Source organism: Typopeltis vanoorti, chromosome 20 (genome assembly GCF_054136105.1).
Source record: "Typopeltis vanoorti isolate ZY-2024b chromosome 20, IOZ_Tvanoo_1.0, whole genome shotgun sequence".
Lineage (NCBI taxonomy): Eukaryota > Metazoa > Arthropoda > Arachnida > Uropygi > Thelyphonidae > Typopeltis > Typopeltis vanoorti.
Genome location: NC_143568.1, coordinates 12,894,431 through 12,912,844, shown reverse-complemented (window position 1 = coordinate 12,912,844; position 18,414 = coordinate 12,894,431). Strand labels below are relative to the sequence as shown.

Here is an 18,414-nt window from a genome sequence, read left to right as displayed (position 1 = left end):
AGTAAATGGTAATCAGCAGTACTATGGATAACATTATCAGTCAGTGAGAGAAAGTCATTTATGTGCCTCAGAGTTCTGTTCTATCACCTTATCCTCTTTATAGTGATGTATAGTTTTATACATCACTATAAAGTTTTATATACTGTAATTTTATAAACATACCTATCCTCTTTTTCTATGCACCAGCATAATAAGAGCCATATTGAACAAGTATGCAAATAATTCATATAACAATCTTTGATTGTTATATGAATTATTTTATTCTTACCATGTCTTAAATCTCTTAAATTTAATACCATATGTTACACAGAAACATAAGTTTAAAAACAAGAATCAACTCCAACTGTCCTTCCATATTCAGGTTTTTGATAGCTTTTTCTATTTAGGTATAAATATATTATCATAAGTGCATTTCTCTTGAATATTATCTATCACTGTGCTGTCATTGCTTATTTCTCTAACAAACTTTCAAAGTCATTACTCCAGATATGGAATATGTCTTTAATTTTTGGGTCACTTTTAGCATCTCTAATTCATTTTATGGGTACTCGTTCTTCCATTTCTAAACATTTTTAATAAGTCTCCAGAATTTTGTCATTTTTACAGTATTTATCTTCTATATTCTTACTAATCTTCCCATGACTTTTGTTGAGTTACTTTTAAAACAGTTTAGGCTGCATATATTTTTCTCTGTATTCTCTCAGAGTACCCATTGACTTACTTGCTGGGAGCATTCAATATGATTTCTTATTTTAGAGACTGCCTCTTTAACTTTTGCAGTCCACTATGAAGCTTGGATTTTTCTATCTTTGCAAACAACTTCACTACATGCTTCTCTCTCTCTCTCTCTCTCTCTTTGAATCAATTATCTTCTTCAGTTTTTTTTTTTTTGTATTTAGTCTTAAAGGTTCGGTTCTTGATTTCCAACTTGATTCTTCATTCTTGAATAATATTTATATACATGGATCTACAGCTCATCTCTGAAAGTTGTTCGAGTTTGATTCATGTTTAATGACTGAATGAAAAACAAAGGGAAAAATTTATGGAAGAAAAATCATGTGCAAAAAATAGCTAAACAAAAGTTTAACTTGAGAATGGTTTCAGATAAAAATGGTGACTGTTCTGGTAGTACTGAAAATCATACAAATGGAACAGGGAGTGCCATAAAAGGAAATTCATTGATAAAAGTGATAAAAAAACAAAAGATAAGGACATTCTAGATAAATTCTTTGAAAAATTATTAATGATATGACTGGTATTGCTGAAAATGTAGGAAATATCCAGATGACATGAACACCAGTGCACTTCAGTTCAGACTGCAAAAAAACTTTTAGAATCTTAAAATACTCATATATCAGAGTATAAAAAAAATCACATCTACATTAAACTGTAGTCAGAAGATCAAATCAAAAGTTGCTGGACCAAAACTTATTGACCAATTTATATTAAAAAATAATAAATAAATAAAAATAAATACAAGAACTGTAGAGTGATTTCCCTATTACTCATTGAGATCCGAGAAAAGACTAAGAAAAATTACTTGACACACATGGAGAACATGGATTCAGGTCAAATTGTGATTGTAAAATTCAGATTTTTAAATTAAGATGTGAACTGAGAATCAACATCATCATTTTCAGGTGTTTCAAGAAATTTACGAGATACTATATTTTGTGTCTTATGGATGCACTTTGTCCATTGTATATTACTGCAGCATCCAAAATCAATCAATGGAACAATGTTAACCTCCATGTTTAATGCTATGTTAGATAATAATAATAATAAAGATATATAATATGATTAAAATTTCATGTTCATCTTCTAAAATGTTGCTATTTAACAATTTTCTTTATTTATTTCATAAGACATGTCTTCCTTTCCAAGTTTTCTATGATAAACATGTTATTAAAAAATGAAGAATCAAGTCAGTCTGGCTGGCCGAGTGGTTAGCGTGTCCGCTCTCCAGTCAAGAGGCTACAGGTTCGAATCCTGCCGTGGGCATGGACGTTTATGATTGTCTGTAGAAATACCAGTAGTGGTGGTGGTTGGTGGTAGATGGCGTTGGTGTAGTTGCCGTCAGATGGTGAATTGTGAGTGGTGGAAGCAGAGTTGTAGAGTGGATGCCCTCCCTCGATGAGTCTTTGGACTCCCTGGAGGTGACAATAATAATAAAGTCTGAAATCAAGAACTGAATCTTGAAGACTAAATAAGCTGAACAATTTCTCTCATATCTGGAGTCTCCAAAAACAGGATGTCAAAACACAATATTTTTCAATGCCATTTTTGATTTAGGCCTTTTAAGATATTTGAGTATCCTAGAAGCATCTCATGTTTAGCCTTAATAAAACAAAAAAAAGTATATATGGCAGATCAATAAGTTGTTTCCCAATAATGTTTCTTCTTCTTTTTTTTTTCCAGTGACTTGCACCTATGAAAAATTGTAAACTATAGCACATTAGTACTATAGGTTGGATAAGGAATTTTTTTTCTTCTACTTTTATTTTTATATTTTTGTGCTTTTTTATTTATTTATTTTTACATAATCTGGAAACCTATTCTAAAGACCAAACATGAAACTTTTTCAAGCTACTTCAAGGCCTCTAATAAGTGGAGGGGGGGGGGATGGCCTCACACTGGGTTTTGAAATTCATTCCCCAGTCTAGTGGTTGGAGAGTGGATATGCTAATGACTTGGTATATCCACTCTCCAAATCCCCTCATCTCCCCCAACCATGCTAGTAATTCAGTATATATTTTTCTTAAGGACAGTAATATATTCAAGCTACTTCAAGGCCTCTAATAAGTGTAGGGGGGATGGCCTCACACTGGGTTTTGAAATTCATCCCCCAGCCTAGTGGTTGGAGAGTGGATATGCTAATGACTTGGTACATCCACTCTCCAAATTCTCTCATCTCCCCCAATCATGCTAGTAATTCAGTATATATTTTTCTTAAGGACAGTAATATATTCTAATGTCTTTCCCTCTCCCTTCTCACCAAGAACATCTAAACTACAAATCCCATAATACTGTAATGCATGCAATCACAGTGGTAAACAAAGCACTGTCTTCATGGGATTGTCATAGGATTGTCTTCATGCCAGATTTCTTTCTATATAACAAAATTCTACTGCTAAATATCTTGGTGGAGCAATGTTTTTATACACACACATCTGGAAAAATACTGAGTTTTAAATGCAATTTACTGTATGGAAAATAAATTTTTTTAAAATAAAGTTATTTTAAAAGTTTTCAGCAATTTAACAAAATACAATAAACATTAGAACTAACCAAAGGATATTGTTAGTATCCATTATCAGAAATTCTATTTTTCAGTTGGCATATTAATATGCACCACAAGTTAATGACCTGCCAAATGGCAAGCAGTTCTGTTTTCTACACCTAATTAATCAGTAAGAATGCAGTTACCAGTTTTCATGTAAATGCTTTCAATTGAAATTCATTAATACTTTATCACACATTTTTTATAAATACATTTCACCTACCTTATCTGTAATCAAATGAGTACAAACATTGATATCATCAACTAAGATCCCACCTAGATTTGAGATCACCTAATAAATAAATAACATCACCACCGGATTATGGATTTTTAATTTTCAATCACTTATTATGTCCAATATAATCAACTACAATGATAAATTATTTATTGTTTGCATGCAAATCTTGTCCAATTTTAGACAATAAACTTAATTTAAATTGTGTACTACTAGACACAAAATATTGTCTAGAGATTTAGAGCCACCAAGGATTAATGAAACTTCCCAACTTTGTAATCTATAATAACCATAACTCAAGAAAATAAAGGCAGGATTATCAAGATTTGGCAGCAACTTCAGGATGACAGTGAGAATTGCAGTGCCACATAAAATCAAAATTAGGACTTACCATGAAATCCTCTAGAGAACCTATTCTGAGGAGAACAAAAAAATTTTTTGTCTATAATATTAAATAACATAATTTTAATGGATTTTCCACACTGGTTTCAAAAATTATGTTTTGTGAATAAGTTGTACCTATAGAAAATAAGCCATTTTCATCATTATCTTTTGGCATTATCTTAAAGGTACATACTAAATTCTATATTTTGAGCTTACCATAATACATGATAAGCAATTTAGGAGCTGCCATAACATTCTTTTAATGAAATAAAATAGATAAAAATATCTATTGCTGAATAACTTCGAGTTTATTAAAACACTAAAAACATCAAAGTGAATGCAATGACTAGGCAGACAACTCACAAACATTAACATTGAAAAGCAAACTCTTATTCTACATATTACAAAAATTTTAATTATCTAAAGCTTTAATAAACTTTGAAGTTATTTAATAAACAATTTTTTAATATTTAATAAACTATTTAATAATATTCAAATTAAGTGGATATTGAATCCAACATTATTTCAAAGCCAAATAGAGAAACTACAAGAGTTTCGTGCCGAATATAAAAACTATAAAAGTTTCGGCAGATCCAAGCGTAAGCAAACCTTTCATGACAGGGGCAACTCGTAGTAAAGGTGGAGTAAGCACTGATCACTATCCTTAGCATTTCCCATAATGTAAAACACATCTCCTAGTGAACATGTATGATGTTATACATTATGGGGGGGGGGGAAACTACTCAGACCAGTTTCGACCTTTATATAATTAAAATAAAGGGTACACTAGATATTATGATAGACACAATTAAGATTTCATGACTACCCACTAATCAACTTGTCTTTCAAATTGGAAAGACAAGTTGATTTAAAATTAACCTCCCACCATGATTTCTCAATTGAATAATTTAGAGGTCAAAGTGAGATAATTCGGCTGAAACTTCCAAAAAGCCTATAAAGAAGGCAGTATTAATTAAGGTTTCTCGCCAAATCTCTTGTCTACAGCATATCCCATTTACAGGCTTCAGTAATATGAATGAATGAGTATGAGTTTAGTTTGTGACATAAGTGAACAAAACTGCAATTCTGCATTGGCTGAAACTACTTACATATTATGATGGCACAACACAACAATCATATATTATGCCACCTAAGCCACTCTGGTTATACAAAGTGCCTGTGTTTTCAGAGAGAACCAATTACTGGAAGAATGTTAACAGAATTGGCTTTATCGACACATTAAATACTGATCGGAAAGATGTGAAGATGTCAGAGGCATTGCAGAAATACTGTCTGCATAACTGGTTATTATTACCAAGATGAAGAACAGTAAAAAGGTGAAATAAATCAATCTAAATAATAAGACACTTTATCTATGCAATAGGAAACAGAAAAGGAGGGAGGGGGGTGAACTAAACATGAAGACGAATTCTTGAATGGGAGGCAGTTTCGATAGAGTGATGTAGGCAAACTTCAAAATTGGTAACTGAACAATGAGACTTATTTGTACTTATGATCTCCGTGAAAGTTATAGAAAAGAGGATCTCAGCGGACTCAAACTCATCATGGGAGGTCCCTCTGTCACTCACTCTCTCTCTCTCTCTCTCACACACACACACACACACACACACACACACACACACACACACACACACACACACACACACACACAGAGTAGTTCACTCCCTTATCTCTCCTCCCCCCCCATCCAATGAAAAACCCCATCAATGTTAATCAGATAAAAAAATTCAATCAAAAACCATGGAAAAAACCTGCTTCTCACTTCCTTGCTCTCCTTCCTTATACAGCTTCCAGGGTTGATTCCTAGTTCACTCATTAACCCCCCCCCCCCCATCCAATGAAAAACCCCATCAATGTTAATCACATAAAAAAAATCAATAAACCTTACAACTTATGCGTGCCTGTCATCACAAATTTCATTTTCTCAACTTTTATTCATACCATTCCAGAGACTAGATATGACCTTAATCAATTGCCTCCTCTAGTCAAGTGCAATTCTAATTCTTTATTCTTTTGAAAACCACATGACTAAATCTGTACAGAGTAGTCTGGAGTGTGTCCTAATCAAGGTTCCTTATATACAATGGAACTATAATGTAAACACTTTTGCAAGTCAGTGTCCTTTGCATTATTGCCAGAATTCATTCTGCTGTTCTCACAAGTTTAGCAATGTATCCTCTAAAAGATCCCTATCCACCAACACTGTCACTCTTATTTCTTCCACCTCGTCCAATATAACACCACCAATTGTATGCTCTGCATCCCATTTTTGTTTTCCAAATTTTAAAACCTTGCACTTTGCAACGTGCCTATTCACTGAATCTCTTGAAGTACTCTCATAAAGCCACAATATCAGCTCTACTCCTCATGGCTATTCACAACTTCACATCATCTGCAAACAACTGAATATTCCCATTCAAATCCCTTCCAATATCATTAACATACAAGTTAAATAGCAATGGCCTTAAAATAGATCCTTGTGGCTTTTGCCTTTTCTATCTTCATGAAAAACATCTCCACCTCTATTCTTGTCAGGATGTTATCCTCATCTAACCACAGCTCACTTAATTCAACAATTTTTGGGTGAATGAACTCGATCATTGCAATAATTTTGTTTCCCTTATTTCTGATACTTCTAGCATTTGTATATAAACTTAACAGTTCATTTCTGGGTCTATGACAAGTTCCACTGATACCACTTCTTAGATGTGCCTCCCTCCTTTCTCATTACTCATTCTAGAATCCTCTCTAGATCCCAACTGCTTCCCCCTCCCCATATTCTAGGGCATTGAATTCCTTTCTTTATTGTCTACTTGCACATTCACTTCCTCTTCCAGCAATGATCTTTCTCATGCTGTCTCCCCTTCCCCACCCTGTTTCTGCCTGTTTTGTACTTCTGTTCTCTCATTCTCCTCACTCATGTCACTTGCTTCTCTATTCATAAGAACTCTTCAATCCTTCTTTACTCTTCTGCTCTTCCATACCGCTTCTTACTTGCTCATTACTCTCCCTTCTAGTAGCAGCCTCTCCAGATGACTCGCAATAAAACCATTCAATTACAGTTCATCCCTCAAACTCATCCAACACATTCATAAACTGACTACCTTTCCTATCACTGTATTATCTTTTATTCTCCTCAACAATATAATGATCTGTTATTAGAAAATGCAATAGACAGAACCAAAAAGCCAAAACTAATTCTATTTGGAGACCTGAACAGAGTGGAAAATGAATCACAGAATTATGGAAATGTGCAGAGAAAATATGGACAAAAAAGGCAGGCTTAATGATAAAAGTAAGTATCTGCTAGATTTCTGCATGTGCTACTAAATTATTTATTAGTAACACAATGTTACAGAATAAAAACACGCATAAATTCAATTTAGAGATTATGCACAAAAAACAATAAAAGTTCTGTTGATAGTGATCTCCTCAGATTGGTCCAGAATAAAATAGGGGATTTGAAATAGAAAGTGATCACTTTCTAGCTTTGAGCAAGATAAAAATGTCCATCACACCAAAAAGAATATGTGTACAAAAAAGTTTCAAAAAAAAAATCAGACGGAAAACTTATATTAAACGTTAGATGTTAATTGTAAGTTAGCAAATATATAAACATTCAAATATATAGATATATATTATACTATAAAATGCTCAAATATATAATTATTACTAAAGAAAAGTGAAAGAATTTGAAAACAAAAACTAAACTTCAACGACTGCTTGACTCAGCCAAGGAAACAGTTGCGAGGTTGCCTACAAAGATGGAAAAAAATCACAATTTCATGGTCGATAATTTACAAAGGCAGTCCATAAAAAGGAGTCAAAACAGAGTTTCCTGGCTAGCAAACTGGAATATACCGTGTATATATGTGTGTGTTTTAGTGAGAGAGAGAGAGAGAGAGAGAGAGATGAAACCTAGGTTATGTGCAAAAGTAGCTAAACAAAAAACATAAAGATATTTTGGAAAAATGATTGAAGATAAATAATTTGATGGTGGTAAAATATTTTGTAGATTAATAAGAAAGCTCTCGAATGAAGAAAATGGTGCAACAAAATGAATAAAATATTATAAATGTAAGATAAAAGCTAAAGATAAGTATAAGAAAGGATGTTCCAAGACTGATGTAACATATTACCGACTGATCAGCAAATCAGGAGTCATAGTCAAAGTGTTGGTCAAGAGCAGGAATAGATAGATAGAAAGGGAGGGGGGATACTATATAGGGGCAACATGGTGTTGCAAAGGATTAAAACATGAGCAAGTTACTGAGGCACAACTTGCTCATGTTTTATAATACAGTGACAGCTGAGTTGGATAAAGTTAATAGGTTTACAGTGATAATGCTGGACTTTGCAAAGGCATTTGAAAGGATACTGTATGAAATTCTAATTAATAAATTGTAGGACATGAGGAGATATAAAGTTGGTGAAGTGGATAAGAGGGTGGTTGATGGAGAGACATTACAGAGTAGTTTATTCAGAAGTAGAGTCCAGTAGAAGGCTCTGTTCTTAGGCCACTACTATTTAATTTGTTTATTAATGATACAGGAAAGGATCTGAGAGGAAACATTAGCTGTTTGTCAATGATGCAAACTTGGTAGAACAACAGCTCATATAGATGATGTTAAAATTTCGCAGATGTGATTAAAGTTTAGAGGGCATATTGCAAAAGTGGCCAAAGCTGCTGAATTACTTGGTAACTGTACATGGCAAGAATACCCTGAACCCTAATGAGCAGAGACAGGTTATTATATCTCTTTATAGATTCTTGGTAAGAATGCGCAGATATAGTCACTTGAGTTTCTTGGGGATGAGGAGGAGGTGGAAAGGATCCAGAGGCAAGTGTAGAAGAGAGTAGTAGGTCATGGAATGAACCTTATGAGGACAGAAATTGGTTGACAGGTGGAACAGGGGGCGATATGATTGAGACATACAAATTGCTGAAGGATTTCTATAAGATTAATACAGAGGAAATTTTCAGAACAGTTCTGGTGGTGGTTGGAGAACTAGTGACATTCCTTGGAAACTGAGTAAGAGTAGAGTTAGCAAAGATGTCAGGTCTAGATTTTTTTTGCTTGGAGAGTGGTGAATGAGTGGAATGGGTTGCCGAAGTCTGTCGTCTGTGCTATGATTGTGAACGAGTTCCAAGCTAAGTATGATAGATACCGCGTAAATGTTGGATAGTGCTTGGCACGATGTTTAAGACTTCCCTCGATGAGTCTAAGAACTCCGCGGAGTAGTAGCCCATAATAATAATATTCTGAATGTGCAATTCAGCAATTACGTTGAAAACTTATTAAATGAGGTAGTTAACAGCAGATTTTGACAGTAACCTGTGATGTTTCACAAGGGGAGAGCTATGTTGAGGAGCTGTTCTCAGAGATACTGCCTCTTTAAAAGAGCTTCCTAAAAATTCTTGACTCAGCAAAGAAGAGAGCAATAACAGTGGTCTGAGACCCATCTCTCATTGATTCATGCAGATAAAGTTCCTGCTGCATATATCTTCTACAGATATTCACAATATTACAATTCAAATTGTACATATATATTTTTTATTGTAAAATGTTAAAAAATATAAGACTTATAGATAAACTGACCATAGATTTTTAATTTGTACGTATGTTCGTACAATATTGCCTACCGGTTTCGCTAGTAACTGACTAGCTTTTTCAAGGCGTGCACAATACAAAAAATTTATAAATGCAAAGGTTTAAGAATACAAAAAATGTTAGTACCTGTTAGGTGGCCAAGGTAACACGTTCGCGTGACATGTCTGTATGCATTGTGACTTTCTACTAAGTATCGTGAACACGCATTACACGAAAACGTGTAATATGATTATTCGCATATTGTAGTTCTGTTGAACTGAGGGAATTAATTAATTTTTTCAAGTATCGTTCAGTATGGCCCCTTGATTTCTGTTTAGGTTGTTGCCTGTATGTAGCACTACTGCCGCTTCTTTGAATAATCGATGTCTGTAATCATCAACTACGTAAGGCATAGAACTGTTATCCCAGTCTATAGTGTGGTTCGAAATTGAAAAGTGATGTGCTAAACCGGAGGTGACTGTTTTGTCATGAATTACATTAGTAACATGTTCTTTCTGTCTTATTTCCAGGCTTTTCGAAATTTGTCCAATGTAGGAAAGACCGCACGTGCATGGAATATTATACACACCTGGATATTTATAAAATGGAACACTGTCTTTAGGATATCTTAGAACCTGTCTGATGCTATGGGCTTTTAACAATCTCGCAATTTTGGTAGAAATCTGTATGTCCACAAGGCTGGTTGGCCTGTTTTGAGAGACACAAAACTCACCATTTGATTAAAATGAACTGATAAAAGTTCATCACATCACAAATGGGATTTAAAAAAGTGGTCTTTCCAACCAAACAGCTCTATGCCAACTGAGTACGTAGACTTGGCAAAGTGTTCTACTCACTCCAAATTCTCCATGTAAAAAATTTATTCCTCGACCCTTCTTCACCACACTTTTACATAGTTTCCAGTGCACTCCTCTTCTTCTCATCATCTACTCTTATTATAATTTCCTCTGTATTGCTAGCCTGGTTGGCCAAGTGGTTAGCATATCAGTTCTCCAGGGAAAAGGATGTGGATTCGAATCCCACCAGGGGGCATGGATGTTTGTGATTGTCCTACCAACCGTTTACCATATGTACTGCTGTAACCTGTGTCCTGGCACATATGACCATTGATGTCTTTGTGCCATAAAGATCAAAAATAATTAACTAACCCTCTGTAATAATCTAATAAAATCCCCTCACTAACTTAAAGTCTATCATATCAATATTTGCGATATTCCACAATGAAAACCAAGTGACCAAATCTGAGCACAATAGTCCAAGAAGTCTAACCAATGCGTTATTTTCGGCACAACCAACACTTTATCCATACTTGTCTACATACTCCTTATCATAGCGGCAAATGAGATGTGTAGTCTTTGCAACACTTGCAATGTGACCTCTAAATGTGAATCCAACATCAACACCAAATCTCAAATTTCATTCCATTCCCTGAAGTACAGTTCAAATCAGTGAGATTGAAACTACAATCTCACTAATTTGTCTAAGCAAAATATCTACTGAAATCTTCCTGAAGGGGATTAATACAGCTAAGCTTCATATAATCTTGCAACTCTACATCATCTGCAAACTGAAGATCCCAAGTCAATCCACATGAAATATCATTAAGAAATAAATTAAACAGCAAGAGCTCAAGAACAGAACCTGGGGCAGGTCACTGATTACCTTCAGGTTTTGCGACATCACTTCATCATGCACAACATGTTGGTATCTTTCAGAGAATAAATCTCCAATCCATCAAATTAAGCTGTTATGCATTCCCATCCTATCACGAGGTAGTTTATCAAATTCCTTTCGCAAAGTCCAAGAACATCATTATATATGAATCTCCCTTACCACTTATTCATCATCTCATTATAAAATCCAAGTAGATTGCTAAAACAAGACCCACATTTTACAAATCTATGACCATCATAAAGAATCTTATATCCATCAACCTAATCCTGTATTCTACATTCCCAACTAACCCCTCCAATACCTTGATCAAAACTGAAGGTATACAGACTCGTCCATAACAGGAAACTTCTGAGCTTGTAATTTTCTCTCTCCCCCCCCTTTAGAGAGAGAGGGTTTACCCAGAATCAACCAAAAGATAAATTCTAGAGCATAGGATTTATAATTATATAGCCTAAAAGTTTAAAAGAATGCCTTAGTACTACAATACAATTTTACATCTCATTGAGATTATTATTATTTTTTGTTAAGATCAATAACTCTGTCAGTATAATACCTTTTTTATGTCTTCATCTTCAACTCCTGTAAATAATACTTTTGGTCTAGGAGCACGGGATAGCCTTCGATTTTGAGATAATATGGATTCATTAGCTGGATTCTCTTCCTTCTGTAGGTTACTGTCCTCACCTTGAAACTTAGATGTATTCTTTCTGTTTCTTTTTGGAATATCTGGTTGTTTAAAAGTATCTCCTGGAACTTTGATATCTGGATTATTTTTTTTCTGTGCACTTTTTTTCTGTCCTTTTTGAGTTAAGCTATTTACAGAAATGGATTTCATACTTACTTGATTTAAAATGTCATCTGCCTTATTTCTATCATGACTAATGACTTCATCAGGTTCCAAACTACTCAATTTTGGCTCTTTTGAGTTACAATGTTCTAAACTTGTAGGGATTTTCTTTGTTCTCGTCCTGTTTTTTGCAAACTTTCTTAGTTTCTTATCATCAGAACTTCGGCTTTGTATTTCTGCATTTTCTTCACTTTCAACTTTTCCTTTGGAATCATGAAATATATCTGTACCACTATGTATTGGAATTCTCATGCTAGCATCCGAAAATTCACTTATCTTTGATATTTTATTTTCTAACTTCTGTGGCAAAATGTTCTTTGTATCATTAGAAAGAGCAGAAACCTTCTTCAAGATTCTTTTGCTCTTTCTAGAAGGCATTTTGTCTCCAGTTTCATATGAACATGTTATATTATTATTCTGTGGCAATGCTAAGTCTGAGTTCTTTTGCAGAGTACTTGTGTAACCCAAAAGGACCTCTAAACGTTTTTCTCTTTGATCAGTTTGCATCACTGGAGTGTTTGCTTCCACTTTTCTTTTACCCCTACTTGGTGTTGAAATTATCTTTTCAGTTTCTGCTAAATCAGAAGAGCATGAAGATTTTCTTTTCCTGCTACTTCGTAATTTCTTACCAGCATCATTGACAAGAGTTTCTTTGTTTTGATATACTGGCGTTTCTTGTAATGATACAGATAAAACTTTATTATTAGGTTGTATAACAGGTGGTGTAGATGCACTTGACTCTTTAGTTCTCTTGGTATGTGAAGTTTTTGTTTCTTGTTTTAATAATTTGTAATGTTCTTCATTTTCTGGATTCAAATATTTAGAACTCTGCACTTTTTTCCTATCTCTTTTGAAATTAAGTTGTGAATGTCTTTTCCTTGTTTCTAAGCTCTGTGTGGGGTGCTCTTTGTTTCTTTGTGAATGCCTCATACACATTTCGACTTGAATAATTTCAACAGCATCAGAATTATCCGTAGCTGCAGTAGAAGAAACATTTGTCTGTTTTTTACTTCTCATAGCTCTAGGTGATACTTTTTTGTCAGGAGATGTTTCTTTTTCATATATTTTACTTTTTTCCAAGGATTTGGTTTCAAAATGTCCCTCAACATGAACACTATTATTTAATTTATTTCTACTTCTAGTCTGCATTGGCGGTGAGAAAGATTTTGTATTAACATTAATTTCACTGGAGATGACAGAATTTTTTAAAGGTTCAATTTTCCTATTTTTTTGTTCCATACCTTTGGTAGTATCATCGTTACCTTCATTAATTTTGTTATTATTCCTTTTAAGAATTCTTGAGCTTTTTCTTTTCTCTGTAGCTTCATAATTTTTTTTATTTGCAATGTTGCTATTTTTTTCTGGGTTAACTTCCAAAACTACAAATTTCTCATCTACATGCATGCCAGACTCTTCTCTTTGTTTGGATACTTTGGATATGCTAACAGAATCATTTGATTCTAATGTTTCATCCCAACCCTTTGATTTCTCTCTTTTTCTATTTTTTCTTTTGTGCACTACTTTTTCTAAAAGACTGTCCTCTGCTTCATTCTTCAACTGACAAGTTAATGAATTGTTATTTAGTGCCTTTTTCCTATCTGCATCTTTTGAAATAGACTCTTCATTATTTCTACAAGACTCTTTTGAATATCGCTTTTTTAATTTATTGTTATTATTGGCAGTGGGTTCAAAGAAAGTTGAATTTGAGACTAATGCACTTACTTCTGAATTTTCTGAGACAATCTTTTCATTTTCAGCATTTATTTTCTTAGTATCTTTTACACAACATGTTTCTGAAACTGAAGGGCTATTCTTTTTAAATAAAGATTTTTTACTGATTTTTTTCTTATCTACTGATATGCTATCCCTTAAAATAATGGAGTGTTCTTTTTCACTGTTAATATTTTCAGACTTTTCTATCTTTTTTCTTATATTTCTACAAGAATTATCAACAGATGATTGTTCATCAGGGTGCTTGCCACCATTATCATTTAAACAATTTAACTTTCTGCTACTGATACTGTTCAGAAAAGTTTTTTTATTTGGTATATTTTGCACATTAGCTGATACATCCAATATATCATTTGTTCTGATATTATTAGGAACAGTCTCATAATTTGAAAGTTCATTTTCATCCAGCAGATGTGGAGGTGTTTCATCCACACAAATGTTACTATCAAATTCATCATCATCATATCCAGTAATATTATGCATAGGAGACACAAGTTGTTTACTCAAGCTTGAGATATCTTCATTTTCCAAAGGCATATTTTGAGTCGATGGGCACAAAATACTTTGTTCTTCATTTGTCCACTTTTCAGATGCAAAATCTTCAGAATCAGAGAGGAAACATGTCTGTCTTGCATTAATATTTCTTGGGTTCTTAATAGAATGTGACTGAGCAGAATTTTGGCCCTTGGAATTTGGCTCTCTATTCATACACTGGATAGTATATGGAGAAGAATGCACTGGTTTGTCAAATGCCTGTTTCATATTAAGTTGCATCTGATCACTACTAGAAACATATAAACCTTGTTTTTCAGAAATCTGATGTTTTTCATTAACTTTGTGGCCTCCAGTTACAGAATGATTAAAACTAGTTCTGTTACTTGAAAAAATCTTAGAAGATGGCAATTCTGTCTCTAAGAGATTATAACTATTATCACAGTCACTATCATATGTTATGCAAAGTGGCAAAGTTGCAATAGCTGTTTTATCTTCAGTACCAATATCAGTGTCTTTAACATTGACTTTGATTTCATCTTTGTGTGAGGTATTTTGAAAAGAATCAGTTTTTGCCATTAAACATGTCTGATTTAAAATTTTCACATTAGGATTATCCTTTATATGATCTACAGCTATTTTTTTTTTTAAAGATTTTGATTGGTCATTATGCTGTTCAGAAGGACTGTGGTAAGGTTGAGTTGCTGCCATTAAATCTCCTTTCTGATCGTTAACTTCCAGATCACTGTTATCACTTTCATAGTCTGCAAGAGTTTTTAACTTTGGAGATAATAATCTGTTGTCATACACCTTAGAAGGACCAAGATAGGGTTGGGTTGGTAGTAGGCATTCTTCATTGTCATCAGCTATTTTTTTTTTTAAAGATTTTGATTGGTCATTATACTGTTCGGAAGGGTTGTGGTGAGGTTGAGTTGCTGGCATTAAATCTCCTTTCTGATCGTTAACTTCCAGATCACTGTTATCACTTTCATAGCCTGCAAGAGTTTTTAACTTTGGAGATAATAATCTATTGTCATACACCTTAGAAGGACCAAGATAGGGTTGGGTTGGTAGTAGGCATTCTTCATTGTCATCAGCTATTTTTTTTTTTAAAGATTTTGATTGGTCATTATACTGTTCAGAAGGGCTGTGGTAAGGTTGAGTTGTTGCCATTAAATCTCCTTTCTGATCTTTAACTTCCAGATCATTGTTATCACTTTCACAGTCTGCAAGAGTTTTTAACTTATTGTCATACACTTTAGAGGGACCAAGGTAGGGTTGGGTTGGTAGTAGACATTCTTCATCAGTATTTGTTTCATCATTTTCTATGACTTTGGTTGTTGAAACTGATAGCAATATTGAGTGGTCATAAGATAGGTCATGATAAGGCTGAGTTGGTAGCATTAAATCTTCCTTTGGATCTCTATCTTCCATACTGGTGTCATCACGTTTATCATTTTGAAGAGTTTTTACTTCTGGATGTAATGAACTAGTAAGAGAACTGAAAGGAGGTCCATGGGAAGGTTGAGATGGAGCTGTGTATTCTTTGTTTATAATCATTTCATTTTTTGTTGTCTTCACTACTGAAGATGTTGGAGGGTCACTAGAAGGATCATGATACACTTGTGTTGCAGCCAATTCAGGATACGGTTGAGTTTCAGCCATTAAATGTTTAATACAGTCCTTTTTAGGATCAATTTCATTTTCATCATTTCCTGTCACTATGGATGCTGAAGATACTGAATGGACTACAGTAGGCTCATGGTAGGGCTGGGTTGCTGTCATTAAAACTCTCTCCTCCCAATCTTCATCATCTGAATCAGTATCATTTTCATTATTTTTATTAGAATTTGATTTTGAAGTTAATGATCTATTCAAAGAACCTTGAGAAGATCTATGACAGGATTGATTTACTGCCACAAAACAGTCTCCAAGATCTATGTTACAATCACTTTTATCATTTTGTACAGTTCTCACTGTTGACGAATTTGAGGTACCAATAGAATATTTGGAATGGCCACCATACTTTTGTGTTTCTGTTATTTTATTCTGATACTCATCTTCCATGTCAGTACAATCACTTTCATCAGATCCATTATTTTTTGCTAATGATGGAAATTCATTCACCCTGCTATGTCTTTCAACACCAGCATATGGTATAGTGTCTGATATTAGCAGTTCTTTTTCATCCTTATTGCTTATACCTGAATCATTCCATTCAGTTATAACATATTTTACTGAAAGCTGAATGTCTTGTTCTTTCTTTTGATTGCTTATCTCAGAATTAGAATCATAATTTTTATGAAATGGTTCTACTGCAAGAGAAGATAGCCCAGAGTTCTTATGTTTGACTTCACAAGCTTTTATCTTATAACTTTTGGGGCAGGGCTTTGAACTTGGAGATAAAACTGGAACAGTTCTCTTTTTTTCTCTCTGTATAATAATAAAAAAATGTAATTTAAGATATAATATTTTTATTACATCATGTATATAAAAAGTCTTCAAATAAGATAAATATTTAACAAATTAAAATAAGTTTGATTTTTTAAAGAAAATAATAAACATGTAATAATAATAATATTTAATTATTTTTTATATTTATAATAATTTAATATGTATTTCTGCTTTTTAAAAGTAAAATGTACAAAACAACATATTTTAAATTAGAGGACTACAAAGCAGTTGGTGGTGGTGATGATTTTCAAGTGAAAAGATATAGGTTTAATTTCTGTCACTGTCAGGGAGGAACATTTATAATGATATTTAATCTAAAGGTGAGTTAGCTCATCTCATTCAGAGAGATGAAAGAATTGCTTCTGCTCATATCTGTCTGCAAAATAGACACAAACTGTCAGAGAACAAAACAATCATATTGACAGAGAGTTGGAGCATAATATGGAAAAAGGCAGATGGAATGTGATATTTCAAAATATCCATTATTTTAAATATTAAATTCTAATAGGGGCAACATTTCAAAATATGTGCTATTATAAACAAAACATATACTACTAAATAAAATTGTCAGCTTCATAAAAAGTCACCCAAGCTGATAGAAAATACAACAAGATTTATTTATTTCTGGGTTGACATGAAAGAATTATCTTCTATAATTTACCTCTGTAAAATGCAATCCTACAAGGAAGGTAGAGAACTAACATCATAAACAGATGCGATTTCAACTGAAACTGTGCAAACCAAGAAGTTTGCATGATTTCAAATTAACTTTAAAATCTAGATGAAAAAACAAACCAAAACATAAAAAAACCCATTCAACTTCTTGCGTTGTTCAGATATTTTCTCTACACTTTCAGTGTAAATATTATAATATTATATTGCATTATTATATGATGAGCTGAAGGTGTTAATGTTTGGAAGGATTTTGATTTCCTTGACAAAGCATAAAAGAACTACTGTTTCATCTTTAGAACAAAGTGATAAAATACTCTTAATTAAAATTTGCAAAATCATTTAAATTTTTAATCGACTCAACCTATAAGATATGACTTATTTTGAATGAGGAAAAAAAACAAATGTATAATAGAAAAATATACCATTTAATGCAAATATTCCTATTAGGACTGGTTGTTTTGTTTCTTGCATTACAACCAAAGCAAATAAGGTAATGAGAAGGACAGCAAACCAACAAGAAATTATCAAGATGATAAACTTTGCTACACGTGAGGACACCTCATTTAACTTTGGATGAAAAGCCCGATAAATATTCATTTTAGAAACTATGGACTTTACAACTGTGGAAATTATGAACTTTAGTCTTCTTCTTCTTCAACCTTCTGGTTCTGTCCACCGCTTGACGAAGGTCTCCCCCATGATTTTCCAGATCACTCAGTTTTCTGCCTCTCCCATCCATCTCGCTCCTGCAATTTGTTTCAGTTCATCTCTCCACCTTCTTCTCGGTCTTCCTCTTTGTCTTGCTCCATCCATTGGTCTCCACTCTGTTGTTTTTCTAGTCCATCTCCCATCACTGCATCTGGCCAGCCCATCTCCACTTAGCCTGTTTAATGTATTTTACAATATCCATGACATCTGTTTGAGATCTTATCCAGATATTTGTCTTCTTATCTCTTAATGTTATTTTTAGCATACTTCTTTCCATGCGATGTTATGTTGTTCTCAGCTT

At 33.5% G+C, this 18,414-nt stretch overlaps 1 protein-coding gene across 1 annotated transcript in view; it reads right to left on the bottom strand.

The window, feature by feature from the left end:
* Positions 1 to 18,414, bottom strand: part of LOC150095241 (uncharacterized) — a 267,888-nt gene that overhangs the window by 67,671 nt on the left and 181,803 nt on the right. Inside the window, exons 12-13 of the mRNA XM_090410764.1 lie at positions 11,760 to 16,709; positions 3,504 to 3,572 (exon numbers count right to left, since the gene is read on the bottom strand). Of these exons, the coding sequence (XP_090266890.1) occupies positions 3,504 to 3,572; positions 11,760 to 16,709 (5,019 nt within the window). The remainder of the gene's footprint in view (positions 1 to 3,503; positions 3,573 to 11,759; positions 16,710 to 18,414) is intronic.